We start from the raw sequence: 21,791 nt of genomic DNA on the forward strand, positions 1-21,791 counted from the left end.
AGACAATCAGTGTTTGGGCAACGTGTACAGACACTGTATTCAAGATTTTCGTTAATTATTTGTTTTTTTAATGTAGATATATCGATCTATTGACAGATTGATATATCAATCTATTGATAAGATTAAAGATAAAAATTAAATATTATATTAAAAAATTTAAGCACGCATGCACAATAGAGAACCTGTGAAACATCCACCCAGCTGATGGGTAATGCCTGCCCTGCTGCAAACAGGGTGGTGGGTAATAACGCCGAACATGCCCCAAAACAAAGACTCCCTGGCCAATTCTCCTTGAAGTCATGGGAACCTCTACGTGCGAAATCATCCACAGATGGACCCACACTCAAAATTTCTGCTAAACCATTAACAATGCTAAAAAAAGTTGCCTCACAGAAGACAATGTAGTTTTATAATTTGACTCTGAGCAGTCTGCAGCTTTTTTGTTTGCTGTATCAAAACGAAAAACTCCTCATAAGCTGCATATACTAAGGAAGTTTGTAAAAGCTGCAGCTCAGTTTTCTACCACAAGATTTCAAATCATGTTTATCTGGTTATATGTATTTTGGAGGTTTATGCCAGAAAAGCCCTAACTAGCACATAATTTAACTACACCAAATTCATATATAAATAAAATCATGTAAACAGTACAAAACTAAAACGTCAAACAGCAGTTGAGCCATCTAAAGTAAAATAAGAGGCATTCCATGTATAGTTCTATGGTCTTAAGAAGAGGTGGGTACAAGGAAGAATGTCTGGACTCCCTCAGCAAAATGATACATATGGCTGGGGTTAATTCACAATAGACAGGTTGATCCTCACAGCTTGTGTGCTCTCATCCTTAGGGTGAACATACTGAGAGATTATTTATTTATAAACCTTGCTGAAAATGTGCTTATGGTGAGCTGTCATGTGATTAGTTTATCACAAAGATAGATCATGCTTTCAATCCAGTTTAAGGAGGCTTTTGATGAAGTGCCAGATTACAGACCATGCCTCTGACACCCTCATGGCAAGCTTGCTGTGAAAACACTTACAAGCTGAAACTGGAAAAAGGGCTCACAAGTCCGGAGCCACGTGAATTGATCTCCTTCAGTGCCATTTATTCCCTGAATTCTGGACATTCAGGATTGTAATATGGGGACCACATACCCTATCTTTGTGTCTCAAGCTTCAAAACAGATGATGTTACAAACATTTCACCTGAGGTCAGCAAAAGTACTGGTGACTACAGCAAGGAGCAGAAATCAGGAATCCTTTCCCTAGCCCCACAATTATGAACTGAGCAATGTCTTGTGCATATGTATATTCAGAAGTAAGTCCCATTAAGTTCAGTGAAATTCTGTTCTCAAGTAAGTAAACACAGGATTGCAGTCTAAATCTGAACATGATTACAGAATAACTCCACCCTTTCCCAATTTTTCTCAGCAGATAAAATTCCCACCTTGCTTATTTCTTCCATGGAAGCAGATATATGCACACCCTTTTCTGTCTGAGCAGGAGTTAAAGGGATGATGGTGGATACTACACATGCTTTTAACCTACCTGTATGAATGTCTAAGCAGGTGGTGTGAAATTTCCCCATATAAAATTCTAACCCTATGATTGCAAAAATAAGGATTGCAAAAAATAGGAGGAGGCCAATTTGTAGCAGAGGTATCATGGCCTTCATGATGGACTTGAGGACGACTTGTAAACCTGCAGAGAAAAGATGGATGGCAGATCAAAATCATCAGGAAACACAATCACAAGTAAGTACACACTAGTGAAATCACAACAGGAGTAAGAAGAAGTCTGCACTCTGCTCTGTGCAAATATCCCATCCTCAATTTCCCAGTTTGTGAGTCACAATCAAAATCCTTATTCAGCAGTGGTAGATGCAGAAGACTGAGAGGAAATGTACTCTCCATTCTGTACCTAGCATGGGCATCTATCAACCCAATGTGCGGCACCCCAATGCTGAGGTAAATGCCTACGCGCAGACATCTGTGCCGCTTTGCATGCCACTGTTGGCAATGGTGCCAGTACAGGGGTTATGCTGCTTCCAATGCAGTTTCATTCCCCACCCCCTACTTTGTGTCTCGTTCTTCTACTCTTGAATGTTCTTACCAGGAGAAGATGTCAAAGTTGTAATCTAGATATCCTAACAACAGAATCATATTGGCAAAAATAATGTAAAGTCAATCCAGAGGAATCTCAGTTTAGGTGAACCCTCCAAAGCCAAAATTGACAGGCATCTTGTTTTGGAATAGCTTCTGCTCAGGTAAGACTCTACACTCCCTCTCCACCTGGGAAACTCCACCAGTTGTTGACCTTATTCTCAGGAAACTTTGGAAATATTTTTCAAGGCCACATCTTTGAAGGTGGCTCATTTTTGTACACAGGGACCTGGAACATGAGGTACTGGGACTCTGGAGAAAGATTTTTGTCTAGGTACTAGGATCCTGGGAATACTACAGGGTTGGTAGATGCCTCTCAGTGGGTAGTGGAATGGAATAAGAAGAGAAGAGGAAGAGCCGGTTTTCATAACCCACCTTTCTGAACTGTGAGGTGTCTCAAAGTGGCTTATAATCTTCTTCCCTTCCTCTCCCCACAACTGAGGTGAATGAGGCTGAGAGAGCTTGAAGAGAACTGTGACTGATCCAAAGTCACCCAGCAGGCTTCATGTGGAGGGGTGGGGAAAACAAACCTGGTTCACCAGATAAGAGTCTACCACTCTTAATCACTATACCACACTGGCTCTGAATAAGCTATCAAGGTAGAAATTGTATCCCATAGGAAGTGGTAGGGTAGCAATTCTGAATATGGTATTTAAGCACGGCATAAACTAAGGACTAACTCACTTGGGATTCCCGACACTAGCTTTAGTGGCCGGAGCACACGAACTGCCCGCAGAGTCCGCAGGTCAAAATCGGTGCCAACTGTTGCCAAGATGCTGCAAGAGAAAGATAGAAAATAAAGGTGTTAATTCTGAGAACTTGATTATTTTAACAAAGAGGAAGGCAATGTGGCTTTTCCCATAAAAGCATAGAAAATCTAGATTGTTCCTACTGGAGAGGGCAAAGTGTTCTAGAAATATTGCATTTTTAAACGTATTATTTCTTCAATTTTAGAAAATGCTTTAAAAGTTTTGACATTTGCAGGAACCTAATGTCGGAATAAACATATAAAATAAATAAAGGGAGGACTTTTGGATCCTTGTTCTTTTGAAGGCTGGATAATCAGATTATTTCTAGATGCATACAAAGATCATTCATTTAATTTGAACTGATTAGAAGGAACTCTTTTTTTGATTTTCTGCAGACACTAATACAAACTAAATTTGCCACTCCAAGGACTAATTGCAATAAAAGAATGTAAAATGACATATTCAATAAGGCCAGCTTTTATTGGTTGTGCTCTTGTGTTTTTAACAGTAGCCCGACAAAAAAAAATTAAGCATGTGAAATTTTCAATCAATTTCTCTCCAAGTTAGTTCCACTTGTTCTATAGCTGCACTTCAGGATCCCAGTTAAAGGAACAGGTGCAAGGGTAGTGAAAAGCTTGCAATCTACACTATGACCAGGAGTCTGTAAAAACACCTTGCCCTGTACCCTCCCACTCCATTTAGCATTCTGAAGCCTTCCTCCAGCCTCAGGAGCTTCCTGCTATATAAGTGGCTCTTCAACTCAAGAACCACAAGTTAAAGAAAGATTTTTTAGGCTGGAGGAACTTCTTCTAGCCTCAGCTAGGATATCACCAGTGGGGTAGCTACCATGGGACAGGAGGGGACAGGGGCCCTGGCTGCCATTGGGGTCATGTGGGGGTGGAAAATTGCCCCCACACCCCTCCTCCTTTCCCCCTTGCCCTGCTGCTGCTGGGCCAGCCTCGTCCGGCCAGGCTGGGCAGAGGCTGCTGCTAGGCATCACCACCCAGTCTCACTCCACCCCGCCCTGCCCCGCCCCGCCTGCGGCCGCTATGTGTACCCCTGCCTGGCCCAGCCCCACCAGGCCTCGCTGCCAGCTAAGGTAAGTGGGGCACAGGGGGCGGAGCACACGGAGGTGGAGCGGGGGCCCACAGATGTCTTTTAGATTGGTTTGAAATAATTTATATGCTAATGATTTTCATGTTTTTAATTCTTATGTAAGCTGCCCTGAGCTTGGCTTCGGCTGGGAATGGCAGGGTTTAAATATAATAAACACACAAATAAATGTATTACTTTATTTTAAATATATACAAAATTATGAACCATTATTTTGATTAAACTTGCAAGTGAGTTAAAAAGAAAAGGCAATAGGAAAATTCAACTCTGAGAAAAAAAATCACATGTATCAACTCCAAAAATGAGTTGCCTCATATTAAAAATGCTGGAAACAATAGCTCTATAATTAATAACAAGGAACTCTCACAATCCATGTAAATGGATGTCTGAAGCTCAAAATATTTTTTAAAAATGTCTCAGTGTCTCTCCCTAGCTTAGAATAGCAGCTGGGAGGCACTAGCCCATTTTGATTAAGTAGAGGGAAGTTGTCTCTCTTTGCTGTAAATTATAAGCAAAGCACATGATTTAATTCAGTAAATCCATATGTAATTACTGGTATTGGTTCATGGGCAGAAATAATTTGTGTTTGAGAAGAATTCAAACCCTTGTTTTTCTTTCACTGTTATCAGATGGAAACACAGGTCAGGTCAAAGGTTCTTCTCCTGCCAAAACTTCAGCATATTACATGAATTTTGAGCTAGGGGGAAAACAGTGTAAATGGTAAAAGTTGAATTCAGCATGTTGTTAAGTAGCAGAGGAGGCCATGTAGAATTTTCTGCAGCAATTCATAAAGTAAGATGGAAGTGGTTCAGCAGCAGAATATTTTTTTTCGCATGCAGAAGGTTACACATCTTCTGTAAGTATCTCCAATTAAAAGGATCAGGTAACAGGTGAAAGATCTCCACCTGAGATCCCTGGAAAGTCACAGCAAGTCAGAGCAGATAGTACTGACCTTGATAGATCAATGTCTAACTTAGTAGAAGACAATTCATGTGTGTTCAAAAAGGGACAACGGAAAAATTTAAATTCAGGTCAACACAGAATATTGGGAAGCAACAGATTTATTTAATCAGCAATGCAACAGAAGTGCCCCTTCGGATTTTTAAAAAAATTATCTTTTACATTTTGCAAAACTATAACATACCAAAAGAATATACCAGAATGTACACAACAACTCTGCATGTGGGAGAAAAGGATAAAACATAATCTATTTGAATACAGAAATGTATCTAAAATTTGGATCAATATTTCATCATTCTGTTCAGAAATAAGTAAAAAGTGACTAATTTGATATAAAAACTTCTTGCTGTTTTTTATCTTCACAGATTTGTACGTATTCAGCTATCATGGATATTTCTGCTATTTTTCAAACTCTAATAATTCTCCAACAGCACTGGGTCAGGTGACCTGAAAGGCCACCTATTCTCATATGAACCTGTCCATTCACCAAGATAATCAGGGGAGCTCTCTCTACCCCATCTGTACATCTGGTAGGGACAGAGTCTTCTTGGTGGTGGTGCCCAGACTTTGGAATGGTCTTCCTACAGAAACCCAGTTTGCTCCTTCCTTGCTCTCTCTCCATCACCATGTGAAGACGTTTTTATTTTAAACAGCTTTTAACACCTAGAGTTTAGCAAGCAGCATTTTAGATTTTATAGGTGTATTTTAATGATTTTTTAAATGATATGGTATGATTTTATTGTATGGTAATAGGTTTCATTGTTCATGGTTTTATTGTATCATTGTATTCAATTGCATTTTGTAAGGTGCCTTGAATATGGCTATACAAAGGAGTATATAAATGCTTTAAATAAAATAAAATAAATATCAGTAAAAACATCAGAAGAATTTTGGTTAGAGTTTCCATTAACATTATGTATTGGCAGGGGCTTATACACACACTTCATCAACCCTATTTACTAGAGAGAGTCCATATGTTCTAGCATCTGTGCTAGGTAAATCATGTTCTCTCTTTTATCACTATTTTTGTCTGATGTGTAAGACTTGTTACAAAATTGTACTGCAGGTTGCTGGTCATGTCATTCTTCTAAGCTCAGCTGACCTCCCCTCCCCCTCCCCAAATCCCTACAAGTTAAATTTCAGAATGGATGTCTCTCTACTGGATATGCAACTATATGTGCACATACACTGAAGTACCTTGCTGCACACCATCTGCCACTACAACCTCTGTAGCTACTGAGATCTAGTTTGAACTCCTGATAATCTATTTTAGGACATTATGCTTTTCTACCTCTTAATGACAGGAACAGACACCGTCAATTTTTAAATCAGTTAAATCACTGCTTTCTAACCAGTTCATGAATACAGCAAGTAACAGTGGATAGGTGGAAAACTCTGGTGATTATTCTTATATAGTTATTTAGAATATTTCTAGGTTGCTTCTTTTAGAGTCCTGCTTAAGGCTGCTTATAATTACAACCCCAGTATTAGAACACAAGCCACTGGAAATGGGCAACATAAAAAAACCCTATCCACAAAACTGAAGCAGGCCATTAGGAAGCTGATAAGATAAATCCCCTGAACAAAATAGACAACTAGATGTGTTTTAGCCTCGCACCTAAAAGAAAGTAAAGTCAGTGCCAAAAGAGCCCCAAAGGGGAGAGCATGCCAAAGGGGATGTGCCACCACTGAAAATGCCATGCCTTTAGTTGCTACCTACCTCACCACCAAAGACAGAGGCACAGAGAGCGGAGGTTGATAGGCAGATCTTAACTGGTGGGCTGGATAGGATGGTATGTGAACTGGGGTATCACAGCCATGTTATGCTTTCATATGTGAAATGCTGTAGGCTATCAGAATATTTGTAAGAAGGTTCATAGCTGCATGGATTTCCAGCATGTAGAAACCACCTCTTATCCTGAGTTTACTCCTTTTCATTCAGGCGTCTTCAGTCACAAGTAATTTGAACACTGTGATCCGCTCAGCAATAAGGGTACATTACCTTTGGGTCAGATTCTTGATTGCGCACACATTTTTCCTGCTTCTGAACTCACTGCACAGCAGATGAGAAAATCCCTGTGGTTTCCAAAAGCAGGAAAAGTTGCAACTTTTTCCCCTGCCTTCACAGGGAAAGTGAAGCAGATGGTGAAGCAGAGGGTTTTCTCACTCCTCCCAGCCTTCCCCCACCCTAGTTCTGCCATTTGAGGTCATTTGGAAGGGCTTCTTTTTTCCCCTCATGGAACAAAGGACCACACTAGTGAAGCAATGCAGTTAAAAAAAAAATGAAAAAGTCAGCAAACAGACAAACAAGGTGGCAGGTAATGGAAACAAGGAAGTGGCAGGTAAGCAGTAGTTCCGCCAGTTCCACCATTCGATTAAGTGCAATCTGAAGGACATTTTTTACACATTAGCAGTGAAGATCTATTTTTAATCCAGCAAAATAATGCAGGCAGGCAAACTGGTGGATGGGCTCCCCTCCTCCGGGGATGCTTCTCAGCAGGAGACTTCCCTTTTGAACAGTAAGCTGTGGGAAGCCCCACTGCAAAGCACACTGTCATGCTGCAAACAGTAAGTGCACCAAGGGCCATAAACCCAGAAGACTCTGTATAAAGTCGTATTTTATATCTGAAGATGATCTTTGCGTGGGGGAGCGGGGAATGGTAGCTGCCAATCATTATCATCCCTAACTGGTTTCAACTGCAGCTCCAGCTAATTTAATCCACCCTTCCCATAGCTGAGACTGAGCCAAGGAACTCTGTGATTGGTTTAGTATTACAGAATAAGATGATCACTAACACAATTTCTTCATTTTACTGTAATGCTTTCCAGAACCTAATAGCAATGAAACAAAGGTAAGCACCAAGAGAGGTTTTTTTTTACTACACATAAACGCAACAATGCTCTTAGTACATTCTTTTGCTGATTTTTGATGAAGCAACACATTTTTCCTTTTATTTACTTTTTTTGCCTTTTACTAACTTAGACATTTTGGAGGATAGTAATTGTGTTGATGTAAGATCTCTTGGCTCCAGAATTAGAGCTTACTCTAATTTGTGTCTAACTTTTTCATATAGTAATTAAAAGCTGACTCAGATGGGTTCCATGAGCAAATCTGATTAGGAAGTAGTTATCTACTCTATCCATGTGAATCACTACGGTGGTTAACCACACATGCATGCCAAACATCCAGTCAAAGTGAAAAATAGATACTGGACTAACTTTAGGATGACCTAATCCTTTTGAAAAAGCTTTGGGAAATGTATTATGAGGTAGCATCTGTCCAGGATTTCACATGTGATTCTATCCCAAAGAGAAACTCATTTCTGGTCCCTAAACTTAAGGAAAGAAAGGCATTAGACCTGGGTTCTTTCTATACTCCTACTGTAACACGCCCTGACTTGGGTGGCCCATGCTCATCAGACCTCAGAAGCTAACCAGGGTCAGTCCTGGTTAGTACTTGGGTGGGAGACCATCAAAGAAGTCCTGAGTCACTAAAGTGAGCAGAAACAGAGGGCGGAGGGCGACCTAGAAATTTAATAAATAAATAAATAAATAAACAGAGGCAGTCAAAGGCAAACCACCTCTGTTAGTTTTTTGCCTTGAAAGCCTTACAGGGTTGCCATAAGTTGGCTGTGACTTGAAGGCACGTTAGACCAAGGTGACCAGACGTCCCGCTTTTGGCGGGACAGTCCCGCCTTAAACCAATTTGTCCTGCGTCCCGCGGTTTTTTTGAACCGTCCCAATTTTTGGAAGGCTGCCTGTCACAGGGCAGGAAACAGGGGAGCGCCCTAGAAGGCAGTGTGGCAGCCTCCCGCGCACGCGGCTGCAGGAGTGCACTGCCTTTTGGGGCGCTCCTGTTTCCCACCCTGTCACAGGGTGGGAAACCGGGGAGCGCCCCAAAAGGCAGTACGCTCCTGTGGCTGCGCGTGCACGTGGCCGCCCACCTGGATCCCGGTTTACAAAGGTGACAATCTGGTCACCTTACTTTAGACACACACAACACAACACACAAACAGCAACATGCATAGCGGAACTGCCTTGTGGCACCTTTGGTGAGATCCACAAGCGTCACAAGTCATCTAGGGTTCACAGACTGAATTGAGACTCACAAAACCCATTTCACACAATGCGCAAAAGTGAAGCAAGTTAACTCCTATGGCTAGGGTGACCAGACACTTCTGCATTTTTTGCAGTTACACACAAAAAATAATTTTTGGCAAAAATAGCTTGTCATGCGTGAGGGAGAAAAGCTGCATCCTCTGAATTCCATCTTATACAATGTACAGGAGCCATAAATCTAAATGTGTGCTCCAGGAATGATGACTGAATGGTCAGAGACAGTGGTGATGAAAAGGTCACACAGATGGGACAACCTGTTCATATCTTACACCAGAATTCGTATCTTTCTCTCATACTGGTATGCTGCAACCTCCATTGCATTCTGATCCATACAATTCTGCACAAAACCATTTCTTCCTATTTCCCTATTTCAATTTTAATACACCTAAAAAACCCTAAATTCCAGAAGGTGGAGATGCTCTGTAGAAAAAAAGTTAGAACTGGGAATCATACTTAGACATGTCTGGAGTCACAAATCATCACTTCCTTCTGTTTCTGCTCACTTTCTTCCATTTCTTTATTTTTCCAATTTTGGCCTTTCTGATTGTCCATTTTGATAGAAATATTTAACTCCACAGAGTTCTATTAGGAATATCAATAATCTCAGCCTGTTGCAGGAAGCTCTTTCAAAAAAGGTTGAACCCATTGGTCAACTGTTTGCCAAGAAAAGGAAAGGGGGAACTGAATCCAACCATTGCCTCTATAGCCAAGTGTCAGAATTTTAACCTTTTTGAAAGGTTTTTGTGCACTCATATCTAGTTTTTTGTGGATAGGAGAACAGAACACAGTCCACTCCTGAAGGAACCTACTTGGGACCCAGAAGACTTGAAAACCTACTGTCCAGTCTCAAAGTTGCAGTCTTGAGAACGATATTTGAACACATGATAGTTGGCAACTTCAGAGATTCCTGAATTAAACAGATTGTTTAGGTTCATCCTACTCTGGTTTCAACCCTGGTTATGGGACTAAAATGGCCTCAGTTACCATGGTGGATGACAAGTTCTGGGAGTGCAACCTTGTTAATTCTCCTGGACCTCTTGGCAGATTTTGATATCTCCAATCATGGCATTCTTCTGGATCAACTTTCAGGACTGGGAGGCCAATGTTCTGTGGTAGTTCTGATCTGACGTCAAGGGTAGATTTTAGAGTGTGGCGCTAGGGGACTGCTGCTCGGCCCCTTGGACAGGTTTCCCCAAATTTCCATCGTGCTCCCTATGCTTTTCAACATTTTCAACAACAACAACAACAACAACAACAACAACAACAAATAAACAAATAAATAACAACAACGAAGCAAAAATACTCTGGGACTTTAGAATACAGACAGACAGACACCTGGCACACAACACCCCAGACATAACAGTGATAGAGAAAAAACATGCTTGGATCATAGATGTTGCTGTGCCAGTTGACAGCAGGGTAGAGGACAAAGAGCTGGAAAAGATCACAAAATACAAGGACCTACAAATTGAAGTTGAACGATCGTGGCAAAAAAGAACAACAGTAATCCCACTAGTAGTCGGTGCTCTAGGAGGAATCCCAAGAAATCTTGAAAAACATCTGGAAAGCCTAAACTTGGACAGAACATCAGTCCACATGCTGCAGAAAGCAGCACTTCTAGGAACTGCACATATTCTACGCAAATAAGTTTTATAAGTTTTAGTTTATTTATGATATTTTATTATTGTATCCATTATATGTTGTGCGCCGCCCAGAGCCCTTCGGGGACGGGGCGGGATAGAAATTTGAAACATACATACATACATACATACATACATACATACATACATACATACATACATACATACATAAATAAATAAATAAATAAATAAATAAATACCTCTAATATCCTAGGTCCTCGGGAAGGACTCGATATTCAGAGATGAATTCCAGACACTTGTGCTGTGTTGTTATATGTATAATAATAATAATAATTTAGAATAAGATACAAGTGAGGAATGGTATTCCCAAGCTCACAGTGCCTCCAGCAGGAATTGGTGAGCACCTATGCCAATGCCATGCTGGCAGGGACTGATGGGAATTGTAGTCCATAAACATCTGGAGCACCATAGGTTGGCCACCCCTGAATAACCATTAAGTGCCTTGAATAATCAAGATAGGACACAGATACTCTTCCTCTGTTGGTCAGTCCCCTCTTTTTCATCCTGCTGTGGCCAACATTTGTGTCCCAGAAAAGCAGGGAAGGAGAGGAGGCAAGGATCAGTGTAGAAATGGGTGGGAGTGCAACAGCTGCCTCCTGTAAGTACTCTCGCTGTCACTGTTAATACAGTGATTCTCAAATGGTACAAAATGTGTACCACTGCAGGACACAAAAGTCAGCGGGACACAGGGTTTTCATAACAATTACTAAGAATTCACTCTCCTTAAATCCTCATGTCCACTGTGACATATGTCTTGTTGATGACCCCACCTGCCATGGATAACCCATCTGCTATTATCTGGCATGATAACAGTAACCTTGAATATTTGAGTGTTTCTCCTAATCCCCCATTCTCTCTGACCACTGACACTACTTGCCAGGGATTACACAGTATTTATCTGCCCTTCCCCAATGCCTTTTATAATCATAGAAGTGAAAATACTGTTCACATGGCCCTTAAGGTCAAAATCACATGTGACTACAGTATCCCACACTTTCCCCCTCTAAAGGCAAAAGCAGCTGCTGGTGAGGAGAGACATTCCAAATGGGACCATAGGTATGGGAAGGATTTTTTTTAAACCCTCTTCACTCTATCCTTTTTTTCAGTGCAAATTCAGCCTGCCCCTTCAAGTGCTGATATTCCCTTCACTGGAAAAAGGGAGTAAGAAAAGAAACACATAGGAACCACATCGTCACCATTTGCCCTTTTAAAACTGAACTGATCCAAAAACAGAACTACCATCATCCAACCCAAGGTTCTGCTGTGCCAAGGGGATATATATCACACTGAAGCCACAGCAATAAGCAAGCATAGATTTGATTCATAATCAACCAGCTGCTTCTCGGGAGCCTTGAATTCTTCTATTTTTAATACTACAATTATCAAGGCCACCTAATCTTCAGAAGCTTTTTTTTACAATGATCATCAGAAACATATTTATAGTAGGACTGGTGTTAAGCAACTTCCCCTGGAAAAAAAAGCTTGAGGTGAAGTTATTGTCACATTTCCTTTAGCAAGCAAGAAAAGTGTGGTAAGAACGGCTCCCGCATTAGAAATCTATATGATTCCCAATTAATAAACTAGCTTTTCACCCTTATGCACAGCATTTCATCCCAAAGCACTGAGATTGTACATAAAAAGGGATTGCAAAACCACACTGGTCTCAGGAGTGGGGCTCTGTGGCTTTTTAAAGCACTTTGCCCATTAACAGTTTTTATAATTGATAATAATAATAATAACAACAACAGCCCTACGCTGATGCCAAAATACGGCCAGGGAAATATTCTAGTCAACAGATCTGCACAGCAGTTTATCTGCTTTGAATAGACATACTTTGAACCTGGGTCTTAAAGGCCTAAAGCACGGGTTGCATTTTGAAGCAAGTCAGGTTTGGGTTCCCTGGACCCAGCTCATTTCCCCTACATCACAAGGCAAATGCCAAGAACATTTTTAATAGCCCTGCAGAGGCCCAGTTTTGCTGAGGGGAGGAGAGGTTTCTACCCTTCCATCCCATGTCATTTTTTCTAATGGAAACAAGAGTTTAGTTGTGAACAGAAGAGTCAGAAGTGAGTCCTTGTATAACCCCTACAGCACTAAACCATTTAGGTCAACTTTGACTCAGGGATGTTGCCATGCTGGCCGCAGTTGTTTTTTCTACAACCTATGGATGTTTCCTGCATCTGGACAGTGGGTTATTTGACTCATGCCTCATAGGCTGATGGCTTCTAGAATTCACATGCCAGTGTGGCACAGAAGTCATGCAATTAGCACAGCCTTCTTTGTACACCACCCTGGGGAGGGCTCCTATGCCTTTATCAACTGTGAAAGGACTAAAATTCAGCAGAAGAAGCTTTTTCCAGAAAACAGATGGAATAACTGGAAAAACTTCACCTGCTAAATTTCTCCTTGCCGTACAATGGAGCCCTGTTGGGGTGAACAACACTGGCAATTTTAGAGAGCTGAAATGTCATAAGACTAATGAAAACAGCAGAGCCTGGAAGCAGAGCGATGGTGTAAACTGAACCACACAGAACATCATACACCTGTGCTTCTCTCAGCACTGTTCTAAATGGATGTCCTTACAGGCATTAGAGGTGTCGAGTCCAAAGAAATAGGCATCTTACACTGCAGCCTTATGTAAAGGCACCCCCTTCTAAGTCCACTTAAATCAAGAGGCTCCTGCTTAAATCAAAGCAGGAACTACCTTATGCAGAAACCTGAGGCAAAAACTCCATTGTGCCAACTGTGCACACATTATAGCATGAGTTCTTTTCCCACAAGGAAATTAATTTTCATGCCAAAAAAGTAAAATGCAAGGCAGCCTTGAACACTTCTGTCAGATACTGCTCTCATATTTCCAAGCTGTTCTGTGCTGTCATGAGAGTTAGGAACTTGCCAATTTAAAATGAAAGCTGCAATTTCAAGGTGCCAAATTTTGTGCCCAAAAAATAGATTGTTCGCTTGTGAGATGAGCATGAGGGTCCTGATTATACATCAGCTGGATGAGATACTTTATACAGTAGATTTTCTTTCTGGCAAGTTTATAGTCGACCCACTGGTATGATAAGTATATCATACCATGATAAGTATATCATACCATACCATATCATACCATGGTATGGTATGATAAGTATATCATACCATAAAGCAAGCAAGGAATATTCAATATCCATTTGCCAGTTATCCATTCATGTTCTATGAAATATACTCCTTTATTTTTTAGCTTCCTTACTCTCTTCATAGAACTGAGAAGTATTTTTCATTTTTAACTGTGGCTGTTCAAGGAAAATACTGAACAGCAAAAGACCCAGGGAAGATCCTGAACCCACCTATAAAGATGACATCTTCCCCAGGCGCAATTGGGTAAAAGAACTCATAAATTTAGTTCCTTCCTAGGAAAACCCAAATCAGGATAAAGGAATATTTGCAATAACAATATTCAGAGCAATGAAGGTAGAAATGTTGAGCAGCTCAGACATCTCAGAAGAAAACTATAGGTGGATGTTTAGGAAAGAAACACTCACAGAGGACACATTCTGAACAACTGATTACAGACTATATAAAATGAAAGAACAAATGGATGGTATGGCTACACATGTGAAGGAAGGTGCAGCGTAAGTGGGCCAGAAGGAGATAATGAATTCTTTCCATGAAGCGGTGTCTAACTCTGGTGCTTCAGATGTTAAGAACATAAGAACATAAGAAAGAGCCTGCTGGATCAGACCAGAGTTCATCTAGTCCAGCACTCCTCTACTCGCTGTGGCCCACCAGGTGCCTTTGGGAGCTCATGTGCAGGATGTGAAAGCAATGGCCTTCTGCTGCTGCTGCTCCCGAGCACCTGGTCTGCTAAGGCATTTGCAATCTCAGATCAAGGAGAATCAAGATTGGTAACCATAGATCAAATTCTCCTCCATAAATCTGTCCAAGCCCCTTTTAAAGCTATCCAGGTTAGTGGCCATCACCACCTCCTGTGGCAGCATATTCCAAACACCAATCACGCGTTGCATGAAGAAATGTTTCCCTTTATTAGTCCTAATTCTTCCCCCCAGCATTTTCAATGTATGCCCCCAGGTTTTATTATTCTGAGAAAGAGATAAAGTCCCATGAATATCTGAAGCGCCAGAGTTGGACACCCCTGGGGTAGGGGAATAGTTATGGAGAATGTATTGTCGAAGGCTTTCACGGCCAGATTCAACTGATTCTGGTGGGTTTTCTGGGCTGTGTGGCCGTGATCTGGTGGATTTTGTTCCTAACGTTTCGCCTGCATCTGTTGGCTGGCATCTTCAGAGGTGTATCACAGAGGGAAGTCTGTCACACACCTCTGAAGATGCCAGCCACAGATGCAGGTGAAACGTTAGGAACAAGATCCACCAGAACACGGCCACACAGCCCGGAAAACCCACCAGAATCAGTTATGGAGAAGTTTGGACACAAAAACATGGATGGGGAAAATTCAGCACCTGTTGTCATTCAGCCCAAACAGCCCCATACTGATTTACAGAAATCTGGCACAATTTGTATTACTACCCTGTTTCCCTGAATATAAGACATCCCTTAAAAATAAGACATAGTAGAGGTTTTGCTGAAGTGCGAAATATAAGGCATCCCCCGAAAGTAAAACATAGCAAAGTTTTTGTTTGGAAGCATGCCCGACGAACAGAACACAGAAAAATAAGACATCCCCTGAAAATAAGACATAGCGCATCTTTGGGAGCAAAAATTAATATAAGACACTGTCTTATATTCGGGGAAACACAGTATATGTGATCTGTGCTACCATACCTCGGAACAAAGTAGCAGATTTTATTTTGCTAAAGCAGTTGATACAGTTCCTTCCCACTAAGGGGCGTATTTGGGTTGCAACTCTCACCCTGAAAACTTACCAGCTGCAGTGCAGCTGATAGAATTGTGTGTAACTGAATGCATTATCAAAACCTCTGGTGTGAGAAAGAGATACAATGTGCAGCAAAAGGAACGAGGGAGGACAGAATATATTTTAAACCACAGGAGGAAATTCAGAGGAGCTACAAACATCAGTTTCTGTAGTGGGATGTCCACCAGAAGACACCCCGAGCTTCTAAGGGGCAGGAAAGAAAGGGTAACAGAGGCATTGTCTAAGGGTTTTACAGATCCACCAACCTTGCAAAAAACAAACAAACAGTGGAGGGTTGGAACATCCTTCCCAAACCCTAAAAGTGGCCCTGGGAGGGGACTGCCCATGTGCTCAGGCTGCTAGGAAATATCTCTGGCAGCAGAGGACAACGTACAGGTGCTAGCCCTCACCCTGTGGGAGAATTATGCTGGTGAGAGGGAAGCAAGCCATTCACATCTGACTCAGCAGCTACATTAGCCAACTCAGGACCACAACGGCATCCAAGAGCTCTCATACTGCAGCATGAGTCTCCCTGAGGCCCTCCGATCCACCAGATTGTGCTTGCTCAGTTCCCCCTCACCTATTCTCCTGAGTTGGTCTCAGGGGCAAAGGGAGGCTGAAACCTCCTACAGTAGGGGTGGCCAACCTATGGCACTCCAGATGTTCATGGACTACAATTCCCGTCAGCCCCCTGCCAGCACGGCCAATTGGCCATGCTGACAGGGGCTGATGGGAATTGTAGTCCATTAACATCTGGAGCACCATAGGTTGGCCACACCTGTCCTATGGTGTCACAAGCAACTGAGCCTGGGGGATGAAAGTCAGCTCAGAAATCCAGGAAAGCTATGTGCTTGGACTATTTCATGTTAAGCCTATTTCATGTTAAGACTATTTCATTATTTCCAGAGGAAATGTTGCTACCACTAGCTTCCCACATCCCTTGCTGTAGCTCATTAGACTTATTTCCATACCCCTGGTCCCCTAGCAAAAAAAGGAAAAAGGAAAAAAAGAATAGACTAATATGCTTTTCAGCTTTCCCTGCTAGACCTTATTGTAACATATTTGTCCACTAGAATTTGAAGAAAATCCCAGGAACCTTGGTCTCCTGCATCCACATCTGTCGTGCCTCTCTGACTTGTAGATAAGGTCAGAAAGAAAGAAAAAAAAGGAAGTGACTCCTTACCATCACACTTCAAGACTAGTGAAGACAACCACTGCTATTACTCATCCTACAGATTTCACTAATTGGATCTAGTGATTGATCTGCTGAGTCAGTAGACCGGTAACTTGCCGCTGATCAATGGCTAAATGCCAACAGAGTACAGAACTTCTAAGCTCTGCTGCCTAAGCAACATGCCTTGTTACTTGTTCAGACAGCTATATTAGAATCATCTCAACATAACTCAGCTAGCTTACGGATACTCCACGTTCCCGCTGCCTTCCATTTCCTACGTACTACCATTACTGGTCCTTCATTTTCTGTCTTCTTTCCTACTCTGCTGTCTAGGTCTGACCAGTGGCTGCCACATACATGTGCCTTGTCAGTTGCATATGATATTCCAATTCTCCAAGCACAACATCTAAATGTCATTTTCATGCTGGAGAGACCTTTAGATCTATGAAAGCCTTTGCTACAATATTATATTTTATAGTTTAATTTTTGCCTTACATGAACCCCTTAAGTGTAGAAGTTTTATACAAACTTGGTAATTCGAGTTCCCATCACCCCAAGTGTAACAACTCTGACCTTTCCATTCTCCCACCCCTACCCCATCATTAAGAAAAGGGCTGCTGCCTGGTGATGAGCCTGCTTCTGTCACTCCAGAGGGGCTCTTCCTATTTCCTGGATCGCCATAGCAACTGGCCATTTCCCATTCAAAGTCTCCACAGCTACCTTCCTATGCTCATTCATGCTGGTTACCTTGGCAACGAGACTCATCTCATTGATACAATCTGCCATATCTGTGCAAGCATGTCTGTGCTTGTATATGCTGTGCATGTGCATGTCCTTCTGCCTCCCAGGACAGCGGCAACGAGAGACCAACTGGAGATATGTTACTGGTGGTAACATATGCTCTGAAATAGCAAATCTGATGACTGATTCAACAAGTTGTTACACCTTCCTATCCACACAGTGATATTTTATTTTACAAAAGATTGTACCAAATCATGTTTGGGAAAGACTGCAGCAAAGCAAGTGGGGGGGGGGGGGGGGAGAACAGAAAATGGACAACTTCGGGTCAATATTATGTGGGCGCTCCAGAGAAACCCATTCCAGCTTAGACACAAAGCTGGAGCCAACGCTCGATGAGGAAGCCACCGTGAGATTTGGAGAAGCAAATACAAATGTTTTACATGAATGACAGAATTGTCTTGGGATTGATTATACTCTACTTCTTTTCCACAAATATATGACTATATGCTCTCATTCGTAAGTAGATTTCTGAATGCAGGGATTCCAACCCCACTAGTAATGCCATTCACATTAATCATGAATTTGCATGAAGCCCACTTCTTCTACACAACCATCTTTGGGAAATGGTGTGATTTCTGTTTAGTCTTTGTATTCAAAAATGGTCCTATGACAGACTCTGGGGTAAAGGGACGTCACAAGGACCTACAGGACAATTCATGCAAAGTTTGCAGGCACCTGGAGAAGGGCCCTGAGAGCCAAGAATCAAGGGCGTGCTGTAGGGACAGGCTGGTCAGAGATACCCACAGCTGGGTGTGACTCACTAAACCATGCTATAGCTATCCAAGGTGAAGGAATCCCACTAGGCTTATTATAGCTCATGGAGGCCAGAGGCTGACAGGGCAGGGACTTAGCAGTGACTGGTAGTGCAGGGGAGCTGGGAGACATCCAATAACTGAGGCAGAAGGCAGCACAAAGGAGTCAAGCAGCAACCGCACCCTAAGGTGGGGCATAAACGACCTGGTGGCATCACCAGTTGAACCAGTGCTTTAAGTGGAATTAAGTATAAACAGCAAGTTTTTGGGTGGTTGGAAGACAATGTCTTTTTATTGGAATGAAGCTTCCATTCACACCTATTCTACTAAGGGTATCAGGCCCTACTCTAAAGCCTGTGACAGTCCACATTATGGTTCCATTCTACATCCGCAAAAAGCATTAACTATTCAAACTGAGGGTCCTACTGACAATTACAAAGCAATAAATGGGTGAGGTTTGTGGAGTCCACACTATATCTTTGATGATGACAGAAGTCATTTATTTATTTAAAACATTTTAATGCTACCTTACCACCTGACCACGGTCCCCAAGGTGGCACACACAAAAATATTAAAGTATTTGGATAAATTAAAAACATTTAAAATTACAAAATAATTCAACAAATCACATAAACAAAAAATACCAGAAACAGGGAGGATGACAAAAAAGTTTTCACCCAATGGTAGAAGACACCAATAGACAAAGATAGTCAAATCTCCTTGGGGAAGGAGTTCCAAAGTTTTGGTGCCACAAAGAAAGCCTTTTCTCAGGTTGCCATTAATCTAGCAGTAGATGTTGGGGCAACGAAAGCAGGGCTTCTCGGATGACATGAACAAGCATGAAGGTTCATATAGAAGAAAGCAGTACTTATGGTATGTTGGTCCCATGCCGTATGGGTCTTTAAAGGTTAATACAAGCAACCTGAATTGAGCCCAGAAGCAAATTGGAAGACACCGTAGACGGAACAAAACTGGAGTTGTATAGTGCCTCCAACTCACTTCAGTCAACATTCTGGCTGCAGAATACTCTACCAGCTACAGGTTCAGACAGTCTTTAAGGGCATCCCCACACAGCGCAATACAGTAATATAATCTAGATGCAACCAGGGCATGTATCACAGTGTCAAGATCTTTTCTGCCCAGGAAGGGCTGAAGCTTTTGAAAGACACAACTGGTCACCACTGCCACATATTTATTCAACAAGACAACTAGATCCAGGAGCACCCACAAGCTACGAACCTACTCCTTCAGGGAAAGCGCAACCCCATCCAGAATAGACCAAAAGGATATCATGATTGATGGAATCAAAAGCCACTGAGAGATCCAACAGAATTAACAGGGTCACACTCCTCCTGTCATCCACCATGCATGTCATCCACATGCCATCCGCTAGGGCACCCAAGGTCATTTCAATCCTATAACCAGGGCTGAAATCAGATTGAAATGGATGCAAACAATCCACTTCATTCAGGAATCCCTGAAGTTGCCCAGCCACCACTCATTCAATTACTTTGATTGAATGGTACATTTGAAACTGAATGGTAGTTATTCAAGTCTCTTGGGTACAGATTAGGGTTTTTCAGAAGTGGACAGACCTCTGCACAATTCAAGGCAGGAGTGACTACCCATCTCTAAGGGAGGCATTTACAATCTCCCATATTCAGTGTGCTACCCCCCTGGCAGATTTAAGCAGCCAGGATAAACAAGGGTCGTACAAGCATGCGGTAGCTCTCAAATTTCCAAGAATCTGCCCACAACCTCACATTGCACAAGATAAAAAGTATCCCACACAACTGGACAAACTGGCACCATCTTCCTGCCCAGAGCAAAACACCAGATCAATATTGAGATCTGCACAGTGTGTGGGGCCTGTTATTGCCAGAGACAGTGTGGTGAAGTGGTTAAGAGTGGTGGACACTAATCTGGAGAACTGGGATTGATTCCCTACTCCTGCACATGAGCGGCAGAGTCTTATCTGGTGAACTGGATTTGTTTTCCCACTCCTACACATGAATCCTGCTGGGTGACCTTGGGTTAGTCACAGTTATCTAAGAACTCTCTCAGCTCTACCTACCTCACAAGGTGTCTGTTGTGGGGAGACGAAGGGAAGGAGTTTGTAAGTTGATTTAAGACTCTTTACAGGAGAGAAAGGTGGGGTGTAAATCTAAATTATTATGATTCTTTCCTTGGTTGTTGTAAAGATCATGAAATCCTGAGCTGCTCCTAAAAAGTAGCCACAGTCTAGGGCTGATTCCGCATGGGCCAAAAAAAGCGGTGTGAAAATGGTGTGAAAACAGTATAAGCCCTTTTACACTGTTTTAAACCCTTTTACACTATTTTCACACCGTTTTCACACTGCTGTTTTTGGCCCATGCGGAATCAGCCTAGGAGTCCTCAACACCACATCCAAGACTTTTTCCACAAGCTCAGGCAGGGAAACAGTTGGGCAGCAGAGTGGGCCGTAGGTCAACAGAGTCCTAATCCTGCCTTACACATCCTGATGAGATATACACTCTCACACCAGGCATAGGGAACTGAGTTGGGAGCTAGACTCCTGATAGACTACACCAACAACACCTCCCCACCCTTCAGCCCTGTGCTGATGCATCACTGAATACATTTGCATTCCCTGCAGCAGCAGCAGTATTGGTGAATGCAAATCCTGTACTGGTAGCCAAGCTTCGTTAATTCTCAGAGTCTCTTCTTTTTTTTTGTTGAAGAAGAGACTCTGAGAATTAACAACGCTTGGCTACCAGTACTTAAAAACACCAGAATCAAAGGCCAATGGCATGCAATGTTCATGGACAATGGACTCCACCCAGACACAGGATTTGCATTTTTGCTGCTGCAGGGAATGCAAATGCGACTACAAATGTAAATGGACTGATAACCCCACCCGCAATACAATACAATCACACCTTTGCATAGCAAGTTCCACCCAAACACTTTCTGATTGGTCCCCTACCCTGGGACATGGACAATATATACCCCACTAAACATTCCCTTCTCACTAGACACAGTGTGTAATAGACTTCTCTCTGTGATACACCTCTGAAGATGCCAGCCACAGATGCAGGTGAAACATTAGGAACAAGATCTACCAGATCACGGCCACACAGCCCAGAAAACCCACCACAACCTGTTGAATTCGGCTGTGAAAGCCTTTGACAATACATAGAGTTAACTTGATAAACTCTGGTGTACGAGGTTATCAACATGTAAGCAATGGCAATCTGCTGACCAATAACTGACCAACAGACCAGGTCATAAAACTGTGACCTCAACACTTAGTTCACATACACAGTTAACCCTTTAGTAACTGAACTGTGTGACAGGCACTTGCAAATTCCAACAATATCTTATCACACTGTCTGGTGCCTATCTATTCAGCCCTTTGCAGGGCTGTCACCTAAATATTTGATGCTATATGTTT

At 42.2% G+C, this 21,791-nt stretch overlaps 1 protein-coding gene across 18 annotated transcripts in view; it reads right to left on the reverse strand.

The window, feature by feature from the left end:
* Positions 1–21,791, reverse strand: part of CACNA1A (calcium voltage-gated channel subunit alpha1 A) — a 262,485-nt gene that overhangs the window by 164,901 nt on the left and 75,793 nt on the right. For all 18 annotated transcript variants that reach the window (XR_007243931.1, XR_007243930.1, XR_007243929.1 and 15 more), the window contains exons 4-5: positions 2,841–2,932; positions 1,543–1,695 (exon numbers count right to left, since the gene is read on the reverse strand). Coding sequence is in view for 15 of the 18 variants with exons in the window: in XM_048489718.1 (XP_048345675.1) it covers positions 1,543–1,695; positions 2,841–2,932 (245 nt within the window). In the remaining 3 variants the exon portion in view is untranslated. The remainder of the gene's footprint in view (positions 1–1,542; positions 1,696–2,840; positions 2,933–21,791) is intronic.

Source organism: Sphaerodactylus townsendi, linkage group LG03, assembly GCF_021028975.2.
Source record: "Sphaerodactylus townsendi isolate TG3544 linkage group LG03, MPM_Stown_v2.3, whole genome shotgun sequence".
In the NCBI taxonomy this organism is placed as follows: domain Eukaryota; kingdom Metazoa; phylum Chordata; class Lepidosauria; order Squamata; family Sphaerodactylidae; genus Sphaerodactylus; species Sphaerodactylus townsendi.